At 41.1% G+C, this 18948-nt stretch overlaps 1 protein-coding gene across 2 annotated transcripts in view; it reads right to left on the reverse strand.

Moving 5' to 3' along the window:
• LOC109981465 (unconventional myosin-XVIIIa-like) overlaps nt 1-16926 on the reverse strand; it is a 59549-nt gene extending 42623 nt beyond the window's left edge. The window contains exons 1-16 of one of the 2 annotated variants that reach the window (XM_065963017.1): nt 16791-16926; nt 15461-15481; nt 13536-14285; nt 11658-11747; nt 9631-9690; nt 8781-8868; nt 8297-8403; nt 8031-8207; nt 7659-7869; nt 7430-7572; nt 7209-7309; nt 7007-7070; nt 5832-5976; nt 2989-3159; nt 2070-2160; nt 1476-1668 (exon numbers count right to left, since the gene is read on the reverse strand). In XM_065963017.1, the coding sequence (XP_065819089.1) occupies nt 1476-1668; nt 2070-2160; nt 2989-3159; nt 5832-5976; nt 7007-7070; nt 7209-7309; nt 7430-7572; nt 7659-7869; nt 8031-8207; nt 8297-8403; nt 8781-8868; nt 9631-9690; nt 11658-11747; nt 13536-14174 (2280 nt within the window). In that variant the 5' untranslated portion in view covers nt 14175-14285; nt 15461-15481; nt 16791-16926. The remainder of the gene's footprint in view (nt 1-1475; nt 1669-2069; nt 2161-2988; nt 3160-5831; nt 5977-7006; nt 7071-7208; nt 7310-7429; nt 7573-7658; nt 7870-8030; nt 8208-8296; nt 8404-8780; nt 8869-9630; nt 9691-11657; nt 11748-13535; nt 14286-15460; nt 15482-16790) is intronic. The other variant, XM_065963015.1, reaches the window with a different exon arrangement.
• Between the last annotated feature and the right edge of the window lie 2022 nt (nt 16927-18948).

Consider the following 18948-nt stretch of genomic DNA (forward strand, 5'->3'; position numbering starts at 1 on the left):
GTTGCAGGTAGAGCTCCAGCAAACTACAGTACACTTAATGTTGCCTGCTTTTCAAATGTGCAGATTTATTTCATCATTGTGATACCTGATCATTAAACATCTCATGAATTTAAACTCTTGTCCTGAAAAACTAGACATTTGAGTTCGTCTATTTGGACTGTTGGATATTTTAAAAGTGGATTTTCACTGTTTCTGACATTTCATTGGCCAAAAAATGTGTTTTAATCGAATAAGAACACTCATTTTAGTTTGCTCTCAGATACCAGGCATTCTAAGCGAGTAATCTAAAATCCTGATACCCTGTCATCACAGTACATTTAGGGAATTTGCAGGCACCCATGATGTTTGAGCAGATTTTATGGATATTGAAATGAATATACGATGGCATATTTAATGTAGGAAAACTAAAGGCCATAACAAATCTATTACACCATTTGACATTTATGAAGACTGCATTTTCTCCTTTTTGGTAAATGGAAACTCTGTTGCAGATAATAACATTTGTGGGATGAAGCGGGAATAAATATTCTAAATTACCTTCAGCAGAGCAAAAAGCTCACAGTGACAGAGAGCAGGCAGCAGTAGTTATGTGGGGAAATGTTGGCAGAGCTAATAGTGTGGCTGTGACAGATGCCAGTGTTGGAGTTGACTGTGTGTGAAGTGGCCTGAATGGTTTTTGTTCTCTGAGATACAAAACAAATAGCCACACGGAGCTTCAGCACTCAAAAGCATTCAATTCAAAAAATATACTGTAAAGCATATGCCTGTTGTTTTTCTATTCCAGTTCAACCCACCTGTCACTGCCACTGTGGAGACTGTTTGCTGTTTTAAACCAGTTTGACCCAGTTTTAAAAGACACTTTCACAGCTTCTTCTACTTTAAAGTGCACTGACAAGAGAGAATTACACTACACGACTCATTTATACAATACTTCACTTCGCTCCAGTTCCTTTTTTCTCCCAGGCGGGGGACGTGGGTGGGAATGTGGGTGGGAAATCCCAGGATCCTTAAAAGTAATATTATGATTTCTGCTTAACTGTTAGTGTGCAATCAGCTAGAGTTTGACTAAAAGGGAGATTTCTGTGATTAGAGGAAAATAAATTGTAATGGATGAATTTAGCTAAAAACATCTTAATTTATGAAGGAACGGTTACTCCTGCGATCGGGGATAGAGGACAAATGGTTCTTTGTTGTGCAGCTGGGCGTGTCCCATAAAGGCAGGTGTGACTAACTTTACTTTGATCTCTGCAGAAGAGGTGAAGATAGACATCACTAATGAGAGATTCTAACACAGGAACTTGGCTTGTCACAGCTTATGACAGGTGGGAGGGATAGAGTATCTGATGTGTGAAAACATACACTATTAAACTTGACGTATCTGAGAGGAAAAACAGCAGACAAAAAAAGGAGCATGATAAGGAGGTGAGAGGGAGACAGAGACAATAAGAGTGCATGCTCCTTTCACATGTCCGAACCTCTTTGTATCTCTCTAACTCCTGCACGAAGGTACGCTGATAGAAGAGGGCGTGAAGGCGTTCTTGAGTGTAGTTATGGCACAGGTCCTCAAAGGTCGCCCCGCACTCACGCTTAGCCAGCCGCGGGTTTTGAAAGCCCGGTGTGTCCACGATTAGCAGCGAGCACAGGGAGTGCTGGCTGGATTTCAAGGCCCTGGAGCACACAGGGAAAACACACACATAGGCACAAACATCAGCGCATTGACACTTGAGGCAACACATTATCGATTATTGCATATAACCCTTAGCTTTGACCTTAGCGCTCTCCTGCATAGCCATAACTTTAACCCCTTATGACACCTAATCCTAATTCTATTCTGGAAACTTAAACCAAGACCTAAGGTCACGATAGCTTCTTATTCTCAGCACCCTTTTGACAAGCATCAACAACCTCGCAAAGCTATGTTAGTGTTCATTTTGAATTGAAAATGTTAAGATATGAAATCTGTCAAGGTTAATTAAAGATATGTGTCGACAAGGCATAAGAAAATCAACATTTAAAATTAACTTATAAATGATAAGTTTTACTTGAGTTTTAAGGTGGGATATACTAACCGGTTTATAAAAGAAATGAGGATGGTGAAAAGTTCAGAGTAAAGCCCAGATGCCATGGCTTCCAAACACTCCAATGCTGTAGACTTTGCTCCTGGTATGAAAAGCAACCAAACCACACCAAACAAATCAAAAACATCCAGTAGGAAAACAAATCTGTATATATCAAGATATAACTATCCAACTGGTTGGATGACAGGAAAAAAAAAAGTGTTTCACTTTGAAAAGCTGGAAAAACACTATTGGCATGACATTTATTCAGCCTGGGCCCCAAATTGTCAAATCAGTGTCACTAGGGACTCAGGTGTTTTGGAATTGGTCAGATCAAACAGCCCACTGTCATGTCTGTGCCTGGTGGTGATGGACGCCTCTTAAACTTTCCCAAATGCATTCCTCTATTGCACAAAATGTGAGTTTATGGTACCTGAGGCATATATTCATGTGTGCGCATGACTGTATGGGCATGTGTGAGGGGGAGAGATTGAAGAAAGGTGAAACATAGGTGAATCCATTGTGTCCCTGCTGCGGCTGACTTTTAACTGCAACCTCATGCCCTTCAAAGTATGCTGCAGTCCTGATGGAAGTCAGAGGACGTTCACATGTGGGAAAATCAATGTGAGGCAATTATGATTTCAAGGACAATGAACGAGGAGAAGATCCAAAATGGCTTGTCCCAACACAGTGTGTCTACTTATCTGTCAATAGCCATTGTAAAGCTGTGGTATTCATTACAAAGATAAGCTTTACTTTCTCCGCAGCATGCAATTTCCCTCAAGTGATGAGGAGAGGCATATGTATTTGTGTGAGTGTGTGTGTGTGGGGGGGGGGGGGGGTGACAAAGAGAAAAGAGTAGAGGAGGAGAGGAGAGGTGAGACAGCTGTGAGGCCTGAAAAGGGAGATGTAAATGTAGTCTGTGGAGTACCTGCATCTGCAGTGCCGTTTTCGTCAGAGGCCTGGCGCGCGGTGCTGGCTCTGGGCAGGGTGCCCTTGGCCTGGTGCTTGAAGATGGAGGAGGAGAGCTCCTCCAGGGTGCAGCCCAGCAGGTAGGCAGCCTTCTGGGCCCACTCATGACGTGCAAATTGTTTCCTGCCAGCTGAGACACGTGCATGAAAACCTCCATTAGCCCCTTCTGCCAGCCACCTCCAGGCTGCCTGGCTAGACTGGTAGCTTTGTGACAATCCTTTCTCTCTGACAGGGTAGGATTATGTCTGTGGTCAAGCTGGCACTGACACAGCAGGTATGAACAAGCACTAAAAGCCTGCTCAAAGTGATGGTGGCTTGAATATATTTAACTACAGCTAGAAAAGGAGATTTATCCACAGGCTTTTGGCTGTTGTTCCATGTTGAAATGATAATTGCCACTTTTATCGCCTTGGGAATAAAAGCAACACTTGTCATAAGGGGACACCATTCATTTATGTTCACAAAGGCTTCTGTCAGAAAACACAAGTTTATTTTTAATCTGGTGTCTAAATGATGGAAACATGCAGATAGGAGTGTTAACTTGAGTGCTAATCCACCATGGAGTGGTATCTACTAAAACTTCAAAGATAGACGGGGGATATCACACTGAGAAGTGGGCTCTATCTGTTTCACATCAGCGCTCTGCAATCTTTTCATGATAATAAGCAGGGTGGTTGTGTTTAAATATTTGCTTTAATGGAGATTCCCCACTACAAATTTGGACAAAACTTTTAATATGAGGACATTACGTTTGCATTTATAACAATAAACAACTGGATCGAACACAGAGGAGTGAATGACGCTACAAGATTTGTTTTTTTTAAATCTACTTATCTTAAAAAAATGTTCGTACTCATCTTTTCTAAGTGATGACAGCACAGTACAGAGAAAAGCAACTACATTTCAGTGGTTTCAAATGTTGTGTTAAATGAGAGATTAGTGCTGCCCTCTTGTGTTCAACCATGAAGCTGCACTGCCAGTGACCGTATGGTAGTTTAAAACAGTTTTATAATCTGTGTTACAGTCAGAAGACAAAGTAAAGGCCTCTTAGCATAAATCTCCTTTCAGTGGGGTATGATTCAAATCCTTTCATAAATAAAGACAGAGAGACTAAATGAATTCTTAGTAATGTGACCACTCATGACTTTTTTCCCTCCTCGATGGTTTCATCTTGAGAACATTTGTGTGTTTAACAGGAGTACAGAGATCACCCAGTAACTTGGACATCAGAACAGATGTTCTTTAGTCTTCTTACACCCCAAAATAGATTCTGAATGGGAAAATATGAATTGCTGAAATGTTGAAATCTCTTTCAGGATGGTGTTAAATTACCATCAAAACGATTGGCAGCCTACTAGAGGGGATCACTGGAAATAAATAAGCAAGAAATTCTGCATTACAGGCTGTCAGTCACTTGCAGAGCAGACTGAGAATGAAAAGTGAGCAAGCAGCCATAAAAGACAGAGTTACTGTTTCTATACATTAATTATGATTCGTGTGTTATTATGATATACTGTGTGAGCTGCTTCTAGAGAGAAACTCATCCATCCATCCATTACCTATACTACTTTTTCACGTTTTGGGTTATGGGGTGGCGGAGCCGATCCCAGCTGTCATTGGGCGAGAGGCACCATGGACTGGTCGCCAGTCAATCACAGGCATGACATATATAGAGAAAGAAAACCAGCCACACTCACATTCACACCTACAGGCAATTTAGAGTCAGTAAATGATTGATAAGCAGAGGATTTTCATTTAGAAATACATTTGTACATCCATGTAAGGTCTACTATACCTGTCTATGAGGAAGGGCCCTTCACACTTAATCAAAAACTAATAGACTAATAGAAACCTCCCCAGTGATGAAGATTGACAGCCCCAGCCTTTTAAAATGGAAGATTTCTCATTTTAAAATTTGAGAGTCAAATGCTGTGGGAGGCAGATCTTTTACCTCAGAACAAAATAAAACAATGAAACCGTCTTACATTAGATTTCATCAGACAAATAGCTTCAAAAGATGACAGGAGCACATCCTCGCGTTAAAGAGGACTGCTGCTCCCATAAGAGTTCTGATGAATTCTTATGACAAGATCAAGTAAAGTCTGTCAAGACTTAGAGCCAAAAGGTGGCTGTTTGGTGGTTGTGTCCTTGAGCTGCAATCGTGTCTCCTGACTATTTGACTCTGATAGTTTGCCATTGATTTCAGTTGATGAAGCAGTGTTTATATGATGTAATACTTCAGTACAGAATAATAATAGCAACATGACAGAAGGGTCAGAACAGAAAATGAGTCACTTCACCTGTTGCATGCAAGCATTTACAGAAGAGCAAATCACCAAGACTCAAATGATGCAAATCTCTCCTTGTATTATTTTGTATTTCTATCAGTTCTAAAGCAGGAAATGTTTTGCAATGACTATTTCCTGGTCACCATGGATATTATAAGACACTTCAGGATATTAATAATTCTTCTTTTTGAGTTTCAAATCAATGCAGTACGGAGCAATGTAACAACCTCTGCACTGTGCAACATCTTTTAAAGTGCAATTGCATAATTCAGTTATCTGGATTACAGCTGTCTTGCGTCACACTGAAGACGTTACCTTCAGTGATTTTATAAACGTTACATGTTTTAGATCATACAACAGCTCATCTTTGACTCTTTTGACTTTCTCATCAGCCTCTATAGTTGGCATAAATCAAGGGTGATCCTTTGCATCTTTGCCACAGTTATACGTTATTTTAAGATTAACATTGTGTTTGTGGTGGAAGTTACAGAACAGAAAAGAAAATGTAGCTTACCTTTAGTAGCTCCTGCAGCCCCCAGATGGTAGATGGCCCCCAGGACGAGCCAGAAGGCCCTCTGCTCATCACCGCTGATCCCCAGAACCCTCATGGCTGCCTGCAGCTTAGAAAACTGCTGGGAGGCCCGCTGCTTATCCTCAGTCTGGCAGATAGCACATACGTTCAAATAAATGTTGTTTTTGAACTACAGTCGAAGCGATAAAATGATGCCTTAAAGTAAAGTAGGCTTCAGCATATTGCACCAGGGCAGCCAAAAGATGCTGACATAATCCAAAGATTATTAAACTCTTCCTTAAGTTATGAAAACATAGACTCTAAAATAAATCTATTGTCATTCCTGTAATACAGAATGACCCTCTGCTGTGTGCGAGCAGGTGAGTATCAGTTATATGTATAGAGAGTTATTGCCTCTCACACATTCACAGAATGCAAGAACTAATTGGCAGAAGGCTGCTATCATTAGGTTGCGAACAGCAGTCAGTTTATGTCTCAGCTTGTTCTTTGTTGCCAGTTTGGTGTGTACCAGCCTTTAAGCAAAACAGCTACAATGCATCTACCAGTTAGTCATAACCCCCCCCTCCATATTCAGTTATTAAGAAACAAAAATCTGTTTTTGAGACTGCAACCTTTCTTTGAACCAGGCTGTAAACATAGGGTTAGCATGGCCGTTTTAATATGGGATCCAAAGGAGATTGCGGCCAGCTTCAACGTGACAACCGAGGAACTGCAGTTTTTTGCACTTCTGCACTGGCTTCATGTTTCAACATGGGAGGTTACTGATTGCATGAAATATGAAAAGGCTCCTTAACAAAGTGATAATGGAAGACTTAAGATTATTATTGTTTTAATGTGGTTAAGGCCTCAAATCACTTAAGATTCAGAGTGAGGAACTGAAGAGAGCCATCCACTACTGACTTTACTACAAAATAGATCTCATTTTTATTTTCAAATAAGTAAATTCTAATTCCTCCTGATGTGGGTGTGTGACAAAAGAACAGGCATAACACATCTGGTTGAGGTAACAACATGAAAATCTATGGGGCTCACTCACTTTTTATTGGCACCATAACATCAGAGAGGGTGATTTTGAATCTGTCTGATATAGCTGCGTTCACTTGACATTATCTAAACATTCAGACCAGTGAAAGTTATCATTGACAATAAGTATTTACCTTAGTCTGAGGCATGATCCCAAATGCATGGTTTTCAGCAAAATGGTTGAGGTGCAGCTCAGTTCTGGTAAAGAAATGGAAGACACACAAAATACATCACATCTCATGTCTAGCTTTTTCTAAAAGCAGAAAAACACTGTTGCAATATGTGATCACAATTGCTCCGTGTAGAACTGGGCTGTATTGTGCATATAATCTTGACCTTAGAGAGCTGTCTACTCCTGCCATCAGGTAGTAAAAGACATTAAAAGTGGACTCTCCCTCTGGTCTTCTCGACACTCTAATCTTCTCCAGAAGCATGGTCTGCAAGGCCACAGCAGAACACAACATGAGTGAGTTAGAAGATGACATGTATTATAGACAGTAAGTGAAACACTTGTTCCAGATGAAAGCAGATAAAGAAATTATTTAGGGTGTTTGTACCTGGATAGAGGCTGATGTCACCAGGCCTGCTTGGTCAAAGTCCATGGAAACAATATGGGAGAAGCGACTAGCATTCCCATTCATACAGGTAGAGGAATTCCCAAAGGACTCCAAAACTGTGTAGACCGCTTGCCATTTCTCTGCTACAGTCAACAAAGAGACAAAGTGTTGGTGTGTTGACATGACATCAAAAACAAATATTTTGGAGTTTGCATCATCTCCAACCGACTTGAGAATGACTTGTTGGTGCTGCCAGCGATGTTGACCAGATATTGGATGATGTGTTGACAGTTGGTGGTCTTGCCACTTCCACTCTTGCCCAGCAGGACAATGGACTGATCCTGCCTTGTGGTCAGGAGGTTTCTGTAGGCAGACTGGGCCATGCTGTATATGTGAGGGGCGGCATCCTCCCTTTTGCAGCCTTTGAACATTTGCATCACCTAGAAAGAAAAACCAGGTGAAAGTGAAGAGGAGACTAGAGGGGGTAAAAATACCATAAAGAGAGGTTGTTCATTTCAATTATCTTTATACTTAAACACAGATTCTGATAGTCTGATATCCCATGTGAGAGGGGATATTATATGCACAGACACAATCCTACCTTCTCAGAGTACATGGAGGGGGCACTAATGGGGTTAATAACCACCATGTTGGGACCGCTGTGGGTGTGCACCAGGTTACCACCATAACGCTGCCTCAGGGAGTGCATCACGCTCGACTCATTTAAATACTGCAGAGCGGCCAAGTCCTCCACGCGGTCAAACATCGGAGGGTTTGCCTACGGTTCAAAGTCAGAAACGCAGTCACGCACTCACTCAGTGTCGTCTGTAATTGATGCGCTTCAAAGTTGATTCGATGATTAAATACCTTCTCTACATCGTCTTCATCCACGTCCAATAAAGATCCATCACTCTCCAGGCAGATTTTCACCTTCCCCTCTGGCAAACTGCCTGCCTGCGTCTTCAGGAGGGTCGCTGCATGCATCACCATATAGTTGGAGTTAATTAATCACGGCATATGATCTCAACCTGAGATAAAAGCTTTGTCTTATATTACATGTCTGATAATGGGCATTAGTTGTATCGCTTTTAAATAATGCCTAAGCTGCATTAAAACTAGATGAGCAGTTGATGTTCAAAATAAAACCAATTACATGCAGCCTGAGGTCAAACTGAGAAGTCTAGTCTGGTGCCCTCCGGTGAGATTCAAATCATTCAAAGCACTTTCTAAGCTTCACAAAAACCAACCTTTATTGTTCAACAGAGACAGACACAGCACTACAGACGGGATAGTAGGTTGGCTTTGAATACTCGTTTTGACACATATCATTGAATACTAGGTTTTTACTAACCCAAGGAGAATCCGTCTTTGTGGACAAGCCATACTTTTTCTGTGTGGTACCAGACTTTCTCTGCTGTTATCTGCTCCTCAGTCTTCCCCTGTTATTACAGATTAAACAAGACAAGGAGAGAAAACACATATTTTGTTTAAGAATTAAGAAAGCAACATCAACACTGTTGAATGATTAACAATACACTAGATTGCTCATAACAATACTTAAACAAATATTTTACAAGAGACATAAAAGTGTATTTGATTTAATGGATTCAGGACTTCTTCAGGTGAGAAAACCTGCATTAATGTTTTTTTTTTTTTTTTTAAGTATATTTAACCACTTGTGTACATGTCCATTACACATTAGACCTTCACAGACTAACTACAGTCCACACAATCCATATTTTTAAAGCAAAGTTCAGTGCTCACAGAGTGTGCATTTAATCTGTTTAAAATAGACACCAAGCAATAAAGTTCAGTTAGTGGTGTTTCAGTAATAACAATTACATCACATAGATATAAATAGAGGGGACTGCTAAATAACTAAATGACCACAACAAACAGCCATCCAAGAGATGGCGGTGAGTCATGCATTTAATCACTTCAGGTACACTATGCTATATGCAACACTGCATAACTTTAGTTCTCTTCTTTATGTCTTCTCTCTGGTTAAAAATGTGCAAACAAACAGCAGGTTGTGCTACTTTAACAGTTAGTGCTATAGTGAGAATGAAAGCCAGGCTTTCATGTTCTCACTCCCTTTTCCTACTTCATCACACGCAAAACCACAAAAGAACACATCACTCTGAAACACAGACGAGGGGGGAAGCAACCAGAACCACAATCAGTTGTAGTAATGGTCAGACCTTAGCCGCAGCCGAGTGTGCTGCCTGAAGGATGGCCACAGGGTCCTCGACAGGCTTGGACTGCAGAAGTGAAGGAGCAGAGTCAAGGATTTATTTGCATCTTTATTCAACAACTTAAAGTTAGCAACTTCAGAGTGCAGGATAGAAACAATGCAGAATATAAAACGGTGGAAACATTTTACAGTGAGGCAACATTTGAAAGAAAAACGGAGATTAGAAAACATTGCAGCAAGGCCAGAGGCAGTTCAACAACGCGGTCTAGCAACGGCAGCAGAATAAGTAAGTCATTGAAGTAAATTCACCATAAAAAATGACACTATTATTGCATTAATGAGCAGGGATTACAAGGTGCATTAAAGTGCAGCGTGTTCACGGGTGTGTGGATAAATTCACGTTCTGTTACATTAACAGTCAAAGTTAACAAGATCAGTTGTACACAGGACGATTTAAATGCAGGGAACCGTGCAGCTAGGTGTAAAACAATGTTATAATCTAATTCTAATGAAATCAGCTAGAGAAGGAGAGCATGGTACTGCATCAACACAGGGGCATGATGAAAAACTAATTTCAGATATAGGTATGGGATATCAATGCAAGTATATTCTGGAATACCCGGAGTTCTATAGTGATACATGTGTCTTCTGTAATGTTAACTACAGTAAAAGCACCAAACCAATACACAGCTTCATATTCTTAACATTGTAAACTTACTGCAGCATTGCAAAAAACAAGCTTTATTAGTGTTTATGAGACCTCCAAACCCTGGTCAAAACCCTGGTTTTATATAACCAAATGGTTATAGTCACATTTCTACATTCTAGGTTCATGAACCCAGAATGAACCTCCGACAGCACAGAGGGGACAAAAGAGGGAGCGGGCAGGCACAAACAAAGAGGGGTCAGTAGAGGGGAACTAGCTTTAGACTCCAGCACTCTACAGGCGAGGGAGGCACGGCGAGCTGCCCGTGGAGCAGGCTGTACCTGAGAGGATTTGCGGCCTCTGGCACGCTGGCCATGCATACAGCACAGAGGACAGCAGCAAGTCAGGATCCAATGACCCACAGAGAAGCAAAAGAAGAGACACATGGGACATCATTTGAGACAACAGGAGATCAGAGCAAGGAGAAGTGTCTTTCAGTGCGCTAGAGACTGAGGTAAGCAGACACTGCAATATGATCGAGCACTGCAGAAATAATCAGAGAGCAAACAAATCGTCACACAGTACAGCTCCTTTGGACCTGATAACAAAGCAAATAACACTCACACACAGGAAGGCAATAAACACAATATAGAAGCTGTTACGATTCATTATTAGAGGTATAGATGTTTACCAATATGTACAAGGGCTAACGCTATGGGCTTTTCTTTTCTGGAAAAAAAAGCTACCAATCAAATACAAACCTTTAAAAAAGTTAACATGTACTTCATTTTTTAGTCTCCGTGATGTTGTAAAAAAGAAAAACTCTGAGAGCGAAACACGTTAGGATGCTTTTGGAAAAGCTTAAATCACCTAGGTAACCAACTTAGGATTTGTGAGACAGAAAATGTTTCTTAGGTCCCAGAGTTTCTAATTTCACACCAAGTTGACAACAACCCCTGTCACTTGAACCCTGAAGGCAGAGGGACAGCTCAGGACAGCCCAGCGTGGACCTTTGTGGGTTTTTAGACATTTAAGCAGTTGGCTCAGGCTGCTCACAGAGGAAGTCTTTGTGAAAGCATGGCAGGTGCAAACCAAACAAATAGAGCAAGGGAAATAGAGAAGTTACATCACTGCCATCGACGTTGAAGATCCTCCTCACACGTTTGTGATCGTCCTCAGAGGGAATCAGTTCTGGGACCTACAGTTGGATAGCAGGACCAGCAATTGCAATATGGTAGCCAGTATGTACATTACATAGCTATAATCAATTTCCCCTTATGTGTGTGGCCACAAACAAGCACGCATTGTTAAAAAAAAAAAGCCTAGTTCTGCTGAATGTTGGAAACACACACTGTTAAGTGTAGCTTTGCAGCAAGATAACCACACACCTGTTCTCTGGGTGAAGTCTGAGCCTGGGACAGTACAACGGGGGTCGGCTTACCATTGGGGACCGCAGGGGGACAAGATATCTCCTTCACCTTTACACAATATATCCAGATATTCACAGACACACAGTGTGACGGACAACACACAGATGGAAAATGACATGGGAAGATGACAATGAGGTCGGTAGTTATGTTTTAGTTTAAAATGTTTCAAGAAAAAAGGATTTCTCTCGCCACTAATTGCATTTTCAAACTGATTCCGTCAGGAAATGAGTTAAGGGAAATGACTATTAAAGAAAATTGGCTCATTAAGCGCTGCAGAAGAAAGAAAAATGGTTCACGGCTTTTGTTTGTAAGTGGTTACTTGAGCAAAAATCTATTGAAAATAAGGTCATTTAACATTTTCTCAGCTATAATCTCAAACGACTGCATTTACAGCGAAGAGCTGTAGATGAGGCAAATCGAATCATTGTATCTCCTTACTTTGCTTACTGTATAACTGCATGCCAGATTGATATTTACACTCTTGTCTTACAGCTGCTGCTACTCGCATCAAGATTTCAAGTTTAACTTGCTGACTGCTTCAGGTTTTGTATTAAATCAAGGCTAAATAATGCTATTCATATGCCGCAAACAAAGCAGTGGGAGAAACTTGGGGTTAAGTGTCTTGCCCAAGGACACATCGGACATGTGGCTGCAGGAGCTGGGGATCAAACCCCCAACCTTCCAGTTGAAAGACGACTGACTCTACCAACTGAGCAACAGCTGCCCCATAAAGAAATGCTTACAAAACCTTAAGGCATTGAACCCATTACTGCACACATTATACTGTTTTTTTTCCCAAGGATATCTTAGTTGTATCTCATGGTAATGGCTTATATGTGTTATTATATGTCTTGTCAATATGTAGCTCACCCCTCTAAACCTCCACAGGTGCTGTGTCACACATACGTTTTAATTTCTAATACCATATTGGAAACCCAATCTCTCCTTACACCTGCTAATCAGAAAATCCCCCAGTAAAAATACCAGGCGCATAGCTCCAAAATCAAATCCTTACTCCATGGTCATATGCCCAACTGATCATCAGATTTCATGGCTATCTGTTAATTCGAGGCACTGAAGCACAGGACAAACATGTTACCTTGTCTGAGGAACAAATCAAAACAGAGACTGTGAATGTATTAACAATTTTGAAAACGATAGTGAGTTGTCAAAAGTTTAGAGGAAGATGAGTTTAACTAATCACTGTACACGCTCCGACCTGAACATGGCTAGTTGACCAATTGGATCTTAGTTTTTCCGGGCCAATGACGAGCACTACTGATAAGTTCAAGAAATTGAATTCCTATCATGACTCCTGTTTCTTTAAAAATGATCCCAAAAGAGCCCCAGAAAGTGCAAAGCTTCAACTCTCTGCCTGCAGCAAGTGACAGTAATGAGTCACAGCTCAGCGCTCATAGACAACTCGGACTGAACAGACTACCAGAGAGCCTTATACCCTCTGATAAAGTATACTCATAAGCTAGTATATGTGCTCTGCTTTCCTTCACTTATTCAGGGGGGGCTTCTTTATATCAAACCTCGAAAAGAAGTAGATGACGATTAATTATGTCGGTTGTTAGATGATTGTCAAGAAGTTCAGCAAACAGAATCACATCTGCGACAAGCTTAGGCTGTCTTAAATGGTTCATATTGTTTAAGATTAAATAGCTTCATGGTGAACAGTGTTAAAACGTGGAATGGTCAGGGTTTAATCCTGGGAAAACCCAAACAACAGAGTCAATATGAATTTCCAGTCATGTCTGTTATTATCACGCAGCATGCTCCGTCCAGAAGTAAAGTCGCAAACATGCATTGTTGTCGTTTTTCACTCCATACCTCTTGTTTCTTCACAGGGACTTGACGAGGCTTTGGGATGAAGCCTGCAGGGGGGGCCAGGGGGTCTGTCTTTATGACAGGAATGAATCCTGGAGGTCTTGCCAGGGCATTCTGTTTTGGGAGCACAGGACTGGGTTTGCTGGCAGGGATGAAACCAGGTGGAGGACTCAGGATGTTCTGTTTGGGGGCAGGGATAAAGCCAGCAGGTGGGGCTAAAGGGTCAGGTTTGGGAGTGGGGAGGAACCCAGCTGGAGGAGTGAAGGGGTTGGACTTTGGTGGTGTAGTTGTGGGTGCAGATGTAGTCGCAACCTCCTCTGGTTTTTCCTCCTCCTCCTGCTTTGTCTCCTCCTTCAGGTCCTCTTTGTGGTCCTGGTTGCGTGTTCGAGGTCGGTGTTCCTTGGTTCTGCTTCTGCCCATTAAACTGGTTAAGCCCATGGAGATATCATCCTTGTCTACTCTAACAGTTTTGGTGGTTTTAAGCACAGACTCTGCGGCGGGAGTTGCCCTTGCAGTCTCAGAAGCAGCAGACTGGGTAGTCTCTTCCGTCCCAGCTGGAACAACACGTCTTACCACTCTTCTCACAACCCTCACTACCTTTTTACCGCTCTGATCCTCCCTCGGATTGTCCGGACCGCCCATGGCCCCGTTACTGTTGGACTCCTCAGCTGTCGATGCAATTGATTGTGGACCACTTCCTGTGTCAAGCCCAGGTGTAGAGACGGCCTGAGGCTGAGTACTATCTACATCAGACTGTGAACAAACAGAGCAAGGTGGACATGGTGCAGATTATTCTCCAGGCCGACCGATAAACTGTTTAAGAACAGCCGGGTCTAGGCTCAGAAACTCTCCATAGGAGAGAAATTCATCAATCAACACGCTACCGTCTCCCTTTTGTATATCTTCAAAGCCTCACTACAGCTTGTATTTGCAACCACTAAACTGATCATATGCAATCAGGCCATTCCACTGAGTTATTACTCTCTATTCTACTCCTTTGTCACACCTTAAACATGCACTAATGCATTTCAGGGAGAAACGTTCAATTTAAACATAACCTCTTCTGTTTCCAGGCGGGCGCCCCATATACAGTCCAGATATACATATCATCGCACCTTGGGTGCAGGTCAGACCCTCAACATTTCCTGTATGTCATTCCCCACCTCCTTCCAATATTCCTGTCACTCTTCACTGTCCTACTAATAAACACTAAAAAAATGTCCTAAATATCTAAACCAATAGCTAGGGAAGGAAATGATGCAGATATTGTTTGACATTTGCAGTAGCAGCCTTTATCACAGTATGTGAGAACATTTCAACACAAACACAATGATGACCCACAGGACAGATACTGTTATATATGAAAGTCTGTGAAAGTCTATTCTAACTTTTTTTTTTTAAATAGCATGCAAATATTTATGCCTGAGTTCTAGCAAGACTTTCCATTATTTTTTTGAATGAATTTTTGCAGATTCATGGTTATATTTTCAATCTAAGTCTATATAATTATCACCATTAATTAATTAATTGGATAAAGATAAGTGTACACTGTGTTTCAGACAGTGGGCTAAGTCGCGCTAAGTGTCAACAATAAAAAAAACTCAACTGTTCGAAAATGCTCACTTTTAAATCCCTGCATTTGACTTGGTCTGGAAACAGTTGTTGCCCTGAGAATAATGAACATCAACTTTTAGGCCTATCAGCACACAGTTAATCAAAGATCGATTTATCATCATCCACTCCAAAGCTTAACACATTGCTAGTTCATTTTCCAAAGACCATGTTAGAGTAAATGGACTTCAGGCCACAGAAGGTCCCAATAATGATTCGTAGCCAACTTTTCTTTTTTTTCCCACTTTTTTTTTGTTACACAGCACAAAAAAAGGAATTAGTGGCCAAAAGCATGCATGTGAAAAAAAGAAACTTACATCTGACTTCTCAACTTTAACCTACACAAAAGGAAGGAACACAAAGAGAAAATCAAACCAAACAGTCAGACAAAAGGTATCCTCTTTTATATAAGGGAGCATGCATTGTAGATATAAACTGCAACAAAAAAAACACCAAAATGCAAGACTTCCCTTATGCTCCCAGAATGAAAAGCGTGATTTGTACGCCATGGTGACAGGCCGTTTGTCATGGAACAAGCTGGGGGATGTGGAGAGTAAATGTATGGGATGAAGAGCGGAAACAAAGAGAGACAGTCGAGGAGAGGAGGATGCACCGTGCAGAACGATGAAGAATAGGAATTTGGGGATGGGTGATGGGATACTGTGAACTTGTTTCCTGCACACCACAGGTCAAACACCAACAGGACGGTGGGACCATGCAGCACTGAGGACAGAACACATGAACAACAGGAGGAAATAGTTTGATAATAGCACTACAGGTCAGGAGATAGGTAGTATAAAAAAAATATACATGAGGATCCAATAAGAAGTATGAAATGCTGCCAGGGCTCAAAGGACTCTTTTACAGTGTTTGTTATATGTTGGCCTCAGATTCAATCTATCACTATATGTATGAAGAATCAACTTTTCTAGGTAATGATAACATTCAGTTGGTTTCATATGTAGTGAAACACACAGAGAATCAGTAAAGATAGCACTGGAATAAGTGTTGCAGAAAAAACTCAGTAAAGTCAGCAGCAATATTAGAATGTATTTAGAAAGCAATCAAACAAACACACGTATAGTATTTCACCCATACATGCAGTGTTGTAGAAAATACTTTGAAACCAAAGCTTTAAAAGCTTACAGTAACTTCACTAGGAAACTACAGGAATGCTGGATAAGAAGTCATTAAAAGCCTTGAATCAGTACGCAAATATGAATGTAGTTGAGCTACCAGCAAGCTACTAAAACAACAAACTACTGGTATGAGTAGAGACAACACACACAACACTGCTTACCGGTATACATCGCTTAACTCAATGAGCAGACAAACATTCAGCTTGTTGGATTCAACAGAGGGTCTAATAGAACTTGAGTGTACAGTTTAACTTGATAAAAGGTTCTTAGCTCATTGAGAAAACAGCAACAAAGTTTAGTCCAGCAACATGTTTCACCAACACCGACCCTGCTTTCATCAGAGTCCACTCCTATAAATAGTTTCAGCAGCAAAGGAGGCCATTCTGAGACGCCAGCAGAGCCCAAATGGAACTTCTAGGCAGAGCATGGACACCCTGAGTGGTTTTCACTGCCTGACACACACACACACACACACACACAAAGTCCACCAGAGGCCTAAGCCCATTACCTCCTCTCCAGGCCTGGTTAACCTTCCAATTTTCTAGCTGTGGCGTCAGGGCCGAGGCAGGGTAGGACCCGAGTCAGCAGAGAGCACACACTCACTAAGTCCTGAGTGAGTGGGAGAGCAACCTCAGGGGCGGGGTCACAGTCAGCATAGCACAGTAAGGCTGTGGTCTGAGCATAGAGTGGCGGAGTTATGTGAGAGGAGCTGGGCAGGGGTATAGATGAGGGACAGCTGCTGAAATACAGGAGGGGGGGGGGGGCTATTAATAGAATTTGCAGAACGACATCAATTAACTCAGTCACTTTTCCCTGCCACTCTCTACTCCTGGTGACATGATGGTATGCAAACTTTTATAAGCCCTTTCAATGTGAACAAAAAAAACAATTATAGGGTACTATGGCACGACACTTAGTGCAACACAAAATCAAAACAATCTGAAGACAGAATGAAAAAGCTAAATAAAAATGTTACAACTATTGGAGGAAGCTGGTAATTTCAGTCAGTCTGCTTCTTGCTCAATGAGGTAATTGGCTAATCACACTTGAGATAATTCCCCAATCAAAACAGACCAATTTAGATTAAATCTTATTTTATCTTCAATTCCCCCCAACAATATAAAATCAAGCAAGACATCTGTCTCACTGAGAAGAATACAAACAATCAAACAAGAAACCTCTTCAAGAAAGTCAATGTAAAGGGAGCCTGTTGTCCCATAAACCCTTGCATTGACATACCGTAGATAAACATGCAAACAACACCATGCCTTAAATATTATAGAGTATTGGTCCCTACACCACAAGAGGGAGCTCTGAACTAATGTATGAATTCTTCATTTTCACAGAGGGTTTTTGCTTAAGCACACAACTGACCTATGAGAAATGAAGAACCAAAAAACAAATTATTTTTATTTGTACAAAAACACCGGTCAAGAATCTGAATGTCTTAAAATGAGTCAATTTAGTTATTATAATATGACCCCTATTTTCTCCAAATCTCAACAAATGTTTAAAGGCATGGCTGAAAGGGAGAGCCCTTTAGTAACTGCATTGCCCTGAAACCAGTTGGGTTAAAAACCAGTGTGATGGCAACTTGCTTGGAGGTAGTTATTCAACCTATTGGTGCCTTGCAGTTAAACCACAAGAGGGATATGTAGCAACAGGCTTGGCAGGGCAGGCATGTGCTAATCTAATCCTGGCACACTTTTCCCCTTCATATACTTACTAACAGTTGAATTTTTTTAAAGATGAAATCATTATGGACAAAGTGATAACTAGCTACTTGCTGAATTTATGGATTTAAATGTATCTTTAGCTATTTTTTTCTTCTAGTTAACTTTAATGTGCACAAACATGTCTCTAACATGTTTCTTCTTCTGGGTAAATCAAAAGCTCACATATTAGCACTCCTCACGACCAAGGAAAACACACAGTCTAGCTGCTCGATCTAGCACAGCCTGTTAATCCCCTGAGTCAGTTACTGGGACACAGCACCGTGTGGGCTGTTAGTCTACACATGGTGAGTGCAGAGTAAAGATTAAAGACTCTATATACCGTAAACACCGCTCACTCTTTTCCACTTAAATCCTTCAATATCGAGAAATCTGTTTAGATCAGTTGCATGGTGTTTATACCACTACATGTATTTTGAATATGTGGTACTTGGATTATGCTAAACAAGACCTCATAATTATGTCACCCGTGTAAACAAGGTAAAGCTGAGTAGAACAGACAAAAATGGTAAAAACACAGAAGATGTATGAGACAGCATAGCAAAATCAATTACAGATAATTGCAAAATGTATTGGTGGAAGAAGATCATTCAAATCAACATTATTTTCCAGGAGAATCAGGTGGAAATCAAGGAGACATTCCAGGATGTGATTCAGATTTGCTGCTTTAGAGCAAATAGGCCTCAAAATCCAGAAAGCATTTCTTCTTGAAAGTAGGCTGCATGGGCACAATATAGGAGTAGAGGATTTGTACTCAGGATGGTTCTCACTCATGCTTTCTTTAGGAAGAAGCAGGAACCAAGTCAAAATGACCAATTAGAGAGGCAATGGCAACTTCTTCATTCAAAACACAGCACATGTACAGACAGGAATAGTAGTAGATGCTTGATAAGGAAGCTAACAAGCATTTGATTTCAAATGAGTTATTCTGCG

The sequence above is a fragment of the Labrus bergylta genome, chromosome 14 (assembly GCF_963930695.1).
Source record: "Labrus bergylta chromosome 14, fLabBer1.1, whole genome shotgun sequence".
NCBI classification, from domain to species: Eukaryota; Metazoa; Chordata; class Actinopteri; order Labriformes; family Labridae; genus Labrus; species Labrus bergylta.